At 42.0% G+C, this 6,328-nt stretch overlaps 1 protein-coding gene across 1 annotated transcript; it reads right to left on the minus strand.

The window, feature by feature from the left end:
* Nucleotides 1–374: 374 nt before the first annotated feature.
* Nucleotides 375–3,324, minus strand: LOC102259703 (40S ribosomal protein S25). The gene is made up of 2 exons (XM_005866822.2): nucleotides 3,261–3,324; nucleotides 375–823 (listed from the first exon to the last, which is right to left on the minus strand). Exons 1-2 carry the CDS (start codon nucleotides 3,322–3,324, stop codon nucleotides 432–434), a joined length of 456 nt encoding a protein of 151 aa, XP_005866884.1. The 3' UTR covers nucleotides 375–431.
* Between the last annotated feature and the right edge of the window lie 3,004 nt (nucleotides 3,325–6,328).

The raw sequence follows: 6,328 nt of genomic DNA on the forward strand, positions 1-6,328 counted from the left end.
GGCGCATCCCCAGTGGGGATGTGCAGGAGGCAGCTGATCAATGTTTCTTTCTTGTTTCTCTCTTGATGTTTCTAATTTTCTATCCCTCTCCCTTCCTCTCTGTAAAAAATCAATAAAATATATTTTTTTTTAAAAAATTTTTTTCAATGATAAACCTACAAAATTCCCCCTCCGTATAATCCCCAAACTTCACAATTCTAGATACTGGAGTATATTTCTTAATTTCTTCCCAAGTAAGGTTCTCTTCATCCTTCCCCAGGAAGCTCCCAGTCTTCAAGCCTTGTTCCAGGATCAAAAAGAGTGCCTTCCCCTGACCAGGTGGCTCAGTTGGTTGGAGCATCATCCTGTACACCAAAAGTTTGCGGGTTAGATTCTTTTTTGATTTAATAAAGGTTTATTTTTCAAAATGTACAGCTGGTGAGATCTGTTGTTCAAGCATCTTCTCCAGCAGCTGGGGCATCCCCACCCTTGGTGTTTGTGGTGTAAATCACCTGAGCTCTGTGCTTTGACACTAGTTTAATAAGTCCTTTTCTAAGGAGCTCCTGAAGGGCTACCCTGGCCAAGGAGCCGCGAATCTTCAGCCTCTCGGAGTTATAAGCTTGGGTTATAAGCTTGTAGTTGGGAATGTCCTTACAGAGCTTGTCATATGTGGCTTTGGCAAACAAGACCAGGTTATTGAGCTTGTCCCCAACTTTGTCTTTGGACCACTTCTTTTTGGCCTTGCCCCCCGAATTGCTTATGGGGTCTTTGTCTTTCTTGGCTGACTTTCCAGCATCTTTCTCCTTCTTGTGGTCCTTGGGCGGCACCGCAGGACTCAGAGAGCCTGTGGGTTAGATTCTTAGTCAGGGCACATACCTAGGTTGCAGGTTCAATCCCCAGTCAGGGTGCAGATGGGAGGCAACCGATCAATGTTTCTCTCTCACATCGATGCTTCTCTCTCTCTCTCTCTCTCTCTCTCTTTCTCTCTCTCTCTATCAATTTTTTTTAAATCCTCAAGTGAAGATTTTTTTAAAAAAGAGTGCCTTGCATATAGTTGCCTCAATAAATGTTTCTTGAGTTAATTAGTTTTAAGTTTCTTTCCAACTTCTTTCACAGGTCAATTTCTCTAGCTACACTCAGCCTGTAAATAAAGTAATTTCCATTTCACCCTTATATTTCTGGAGGTGTGGAGAGAAGCGATACTGTTTAACTAAACTAACAACTGAGCCAGGCCTTATGTCAGGGAAAAGGGAAGTGAGAGTGGCTAACACAGTTTCTCCCAAGACACTATCTAGTTAGGTCAGAAAAGAGACAAAGCAGTATTTTCCTGGTCATAAGAGGCCTTGGTTTTCACACCATGAAATAAAGCCCTTGGTTTAGATGATTTTTCCACAAAGTATAAGATAAAAACAAAGGGCTGTGGAAGCCAGGGAGCTTCGTGGCATAACCAAGGAAATCTAATTCACCAAAAATTCCTAGCGGGAATGCTTCTCAAGGCAGTATTTTGCCTGGTCATGAGAGGCCTTGGTTTTCACACCATGAAATAAAGCCTTTGGTTTAGATGATGACTTTTCCACAAAGTGTAAGATAAAAACAAAGGGCTGTGAAAGCCAGGGAGCTTCGTGGCATAACCAAGGAAATCTAATTCACCAAAAATTCCTAGCGGGAATGCTTCTCAAGGCAGTATTTTGCCTGGTCATGAGAGGCCTTGGTTTTCACACCATGAAATAAAGCCTTTGGTTTAGATGATGACTTTTCCACAAAGTGTAAGATAAAAACAAAGGGCTGTGAAAGCCAGGGAGCTTCGTGGCATAACCAAGGAAATCTAATTCACCAAAAATTCCTAGCGGGAATGCTTCTCATGGGAAAAGCACTCTGAGAGACTAATTCCCAAGGATTTTCTCTGTGTGTGGCATGGCATGGAGGAAGAGAAGGTAAACAGAGAAGTGTGGCAGGAAGGAAATTCTGTGGTGGATGAAAACACACACACAAGGGACTTTTTAGTTGCAGCCATAGTACATTTCAGTAGACAAAAACGCTTCTCAAACTATCTGTGGTAAACAACCAGGTTTGATCTTTATTTTTTTACTAGAGGCCTGATGCACAAAATTTGTGCATGGGTAGGGTCCCTAGGCCTGGCCAGCGGGATGATCAGGGGCCCCCACTGGCACCGGCCTTGGCTGGCCTGGGGCCTGCAGGCTGGGGGAAGCTCCTGCATTGAGTGTCTGCCCCCTGGTGGTCAGTGCTCATCATAGTGACCAGTCATTCCACCAGTCGTTCCACCACTCAGTCGATTTGCATATTAGGCTTTCATTATATAGGATTTCCAATTTGTTGCTAGCTGATCTCTGATCTTAATAAAGGTAGAAACATTATGACACTTCATCCCTAAGTATGGAAAGTAAAGAGCATCATGAATGTAATATTATCTGGCTGCTGGAGGATTTTTAAAGAAATTTTGCAAAAGCCCATTAACAGTGAACACACAGTGAAAAGCCTAGTTACAAACTAACAAGTTAGCGCGCTAGAGCTTTGTAGATGCTGGCAGAAGACATGAGATTCGCGAGTCAGAGGAAAAGGACAAGTTATCACTCACTACAGTAGCAGTGGCCAGAGTATCAGCCTTTGAGCCAGTTCCTCCAAGCCCCAATACCCACAGAGCAATGCAAAGAGAGCCAACGACGCCTGCATCCACCCTGGGTAGAGTTCCAGCAGAGAAAACTTGAATTTAGGAAACCTGAATATTTTATCATGAGAAATCAGCATGCCTGCCTTTGCTCTGGAAAGAGACATGATCCTTATTGTATTATACGGAAAGCATGCTGAACCTTTGCTCCAGAGGGAGACACTATCCTTATCTTACAGGGAATATTATTCGGTCCCTATTGCTGCGGAAACAAATTACCACAAACTTAGTGGCTTAACCCATACAAGTTTATTAGCTTGCAGTTCTAGGGGTCAGAAGTCCAAGTGGACTAAAATCAAAGTGTTAGCTGCTTTCCTTCTATAGAAGAATCCATTTCCTTCCCCTTTCCAGCTTCTAGGGACCGCGAGAATTCCTGGGTCCATGGCCCCTTTCTTCCATCTTCAAAACTATCCAGATGGAGCTGAGTTCTTCTCACGTTGCCTCACTCTGATCGTCCTCTCTGCCTCTCTCTTCCACTTTAAAGGATCCTTGTGATTACATGAGACCCAACCAGACAATCCAGGATAACCTCCTTATTCTAAGGGCCTTGGACTGATTCACATTCTTAATTCCATCTGCATTAATTCCCATTTACCCTGTAAGGAAGCATAGTCAAAAGACTTCTGGAATTCAGACATGGATGCCTGTAGAGGGGCCATTATTCTGCCAACCTCACAAAACTGAAAGAAAACCTGTTCTTGGCTCCAGAGAAAGACAATCTCTATCTTTTAAGGCTGTTAGCTAAACAAACATCCTTGAGAAGATATTCCAGAGCAAAGGGCAGTCAGTGCTTTCCTTCACAGGCAGGATATTCACGGTCAATGGTCCCCCAATACCTATCACAACCTCCTGCCCTTATATATTTGCATAAAACTGAGTAAAGAATTGTAATTGCTTTAAACTATATATTTTTTCTCATACTGTTGTTGCTGTTTTACTTTGTTTTTATTTTTTTTTTTATTAAATCTTTATTGTTCAGGTTACATTTGTTCCTCTTTTTTCCCCCCCCATAACTCCCCTCCTCCCAGTTCCCGCCCCACCCTCCGCCATCACTCCCCACACACTGTCCTCACCCATAGGTGCACGATTTTTGTCCAGTTTCTTCCCGCATCTCCCATTCCCCTTTCCCCGCCAAGAATAGTCAGTCCATTCCCTTTCTATGTCCCTGATTCATTATAATCACCAGTTCATTCTGTAAATCAGATTATTTATTCACTTGATTCTTAGATTCACTTGTTGATAGATGCATGTTTGTTGTTCACAATTTGTATCTTTACCTTTTTCTTCTTCCTCCTCTTAAAGGATACCTTTCAGCATTGCTGTTTTACTTTGTTTTTAAATATTACACCTGTTTTAATTTGTTTTTAAATGTTACACCAAGGCAACGTTGGTTTATATAGGTTCAAAAGGCTAGATAATTCCATGTCCCTGTGGAAACTGAAATTATAACTCTTTTTAGCAAAAGTTTTCTAGTTGAATCAGGGACTATGACAGGGGTGGGCAAACTTTTTGACTCAAGGGCCACAATGGGTTCTTAAACTGGACCGGAGGGCCGGAACAAAAGCATGGATGGAGTGTTTGTGTGAACTAATATAAATTCAAAGTAAACATCATTACATAAAAGGGTACGGTCTTTTTTTTTTTGGTTTTATTCATTTCAAACGGGCCGGATTATGATTTGATCAACTATCGTCAACTTGCAGAGATCAATGAACACTTTCAGAAAACAAAGCCGTTTGAACAACCCCACAAAGTTGGTTTGGTGGCCAACGCTGGAGGGAAGGTCCTTTTATATTTCATCTCAGTGATGAAGAATTTTCCATGTCAGGAAATTCTCCATACTTAACCTTAAATTTTGCTATTTGCAGCTTTAACCCATCTCCTCTTAAAATGTCCTCAGGGATATCTCTTTCACATGATTCTTTGTGTCTTCCAGAAGGAACAAAAATAAAAGCTTCTCCTGACACTCCTTCCTAATAAATTGTTCTGAAAGAAATTTACCCTGTTCCTACCCCAAAACCATCAAGATGATTCATCAGTAAATTTTAATTTTCCAGCGAAGATGGAAAGTTATGCTCAGGGCACATGGCAGTAGAAGGTCATCTTCTAACAAAACTAGCATACATGACTACAGTTTCCCAACAGGTTGAAACCCAGTGTCTTATTGAATGTACACTTTTTTCTAAAAACTGTTAGCTTCATGCCATCCAAATGGGATTGTCCTGAATCCCATTCACTGTGGCTACCTGGGGAGGTCCCTGGGGAGGTCTCAGTAAACAGAAGCCAGAAGTGGGCCACCAGCCTGCAACTGCAGAGAGCACAAGCAAGGGCATTCAACTGGAACAAAAGAAGTACAGAGGAGGAACCCCAACCATGAGGGGAAAAGGGTGTCCACAGAACGAAAGCAAGCATCGCAGGAGAGAAACAGTTCATTCTGAATACTGGCAAGTCCCCTCCTGCAATCGGTCAAACAAGAAAGTTCTTGCCCCTTTCCCCATCTCGCTTCCCTTCTTCCTGTTCCAATTGCCTCAATCAGTAACAGTGGTTGGCGAGATGGCAAGAGTGAAGGAAGCACATGGGCCATGTGCTACCGCAGAGGGATGGAACAGTCCTCAGGAGGGAAGGAATGTCGGTCCTCAAACTTTTCTCTCATGCTTTCAAGCCCCATCCCAGGCTTAAATGTCTTCTGCACAATCCCAAAATCTATTTCACATGCACACACAGACAGAAATTATGATTTATAAAGTTCCTTCAATCTCTAAAATTTGGTAACTTTTGGCATTATTTTTATGGGTTGGTCTTTACTAGCGTTTAAAAACTCATAAAATCGGGTAAATTAAAACCTAGGACGGAAATATAAAAAGCAATTAAGCCTAACAAGGCAAAGAAGACCAAAAGGTAAAGAGGAATAAAACAAGATAAATGGAAACAGATTGAAGCAGACAAAGGGGCCCGATTTCCAAGAGGGACAACAAAGTATGTTTCAACCTAATTGATACCTCATGATAAAGTCAATGGAAGCAAGATGGCTGGCAGGTGGACTGAAGTCACTGCCTCCAGCATCTATCCATCCCCACTGAGGTGAGCATAAGCGCCGTTCCTTTCTGGAATGTGTATAAGGAAAACCAGGCTCTCAAGTTAAAAAGCTAGGAAGCCAAGGAAACTGCTGGGACGGTGGGCTTGAAAAACATCAGGTAGTCAGACCCAGAACGGACCTTGAATCCAAAGATCATAATGAAGTAATGGGACTAAATTAACAGAAGCCAGAAAATAAGCAGAAACTAGGAGTTCACCAAATTCACTAAGTCCAAACAGATCAGCCACCAAGATAACTTTGAAACCCAGACAAAGAGGCAGCAGCCTTCCAAGGGAGGCACACTTGCCTGGAGGTGTGTGAACATTTTAGAATGGGTACAAAGCCACAGATAGTTTTTAAACATCAGTTTTCAGGTCCTCTATTTTTATAGGTACTTTTTCCTATAATTGGTATGACTGATACTTCATTCTCCTTACAGTCACTGTCCTCCCAATTTGCAAAAGAAAGATCTACCACTCACATATCTCAAACCTCAAAATGTTCCAATGCCAAAAAGGCAATTTGATAATTCCTTTAATCAAGGCCCCATAAACAATTTCATATATATATTTCTCAATGGATCTAAT

The sequence above is a fragment of the Myotis brandtii genome, unplaced genomic scaffold (assembly GCF_000412655.1).
Source record: "Myotis brandtii unplaced genomic scaffold, ASM41265v1 scaffold237, whole genome shotgun sequence".
In the NCBI taxonomy this organism is placed as follows: Eukaryota; Metazoa; Chordata; class Mammalia; order Chiroptera; family Vespertilionidae; genus Myotis; species Myotis brandtii.

Excerpts from the sequence above, each read along its gene's own strand:
- LOC102259703 (XM_005866822.2), bottom strand. The coding sequence starts at position 3,324 with ATGGCCCCTCTACAGGCATCCATGTCTGAATTCCAGAAGTCTTTTGAC. Across the intron at positions 824-3,260 it reads TGACTATGCTTCCTTACAGG|GCTCTCTGAGTCCTGCGGTG; the intron begins GTAAATGGGAAT and ends TCTAACCCACAG.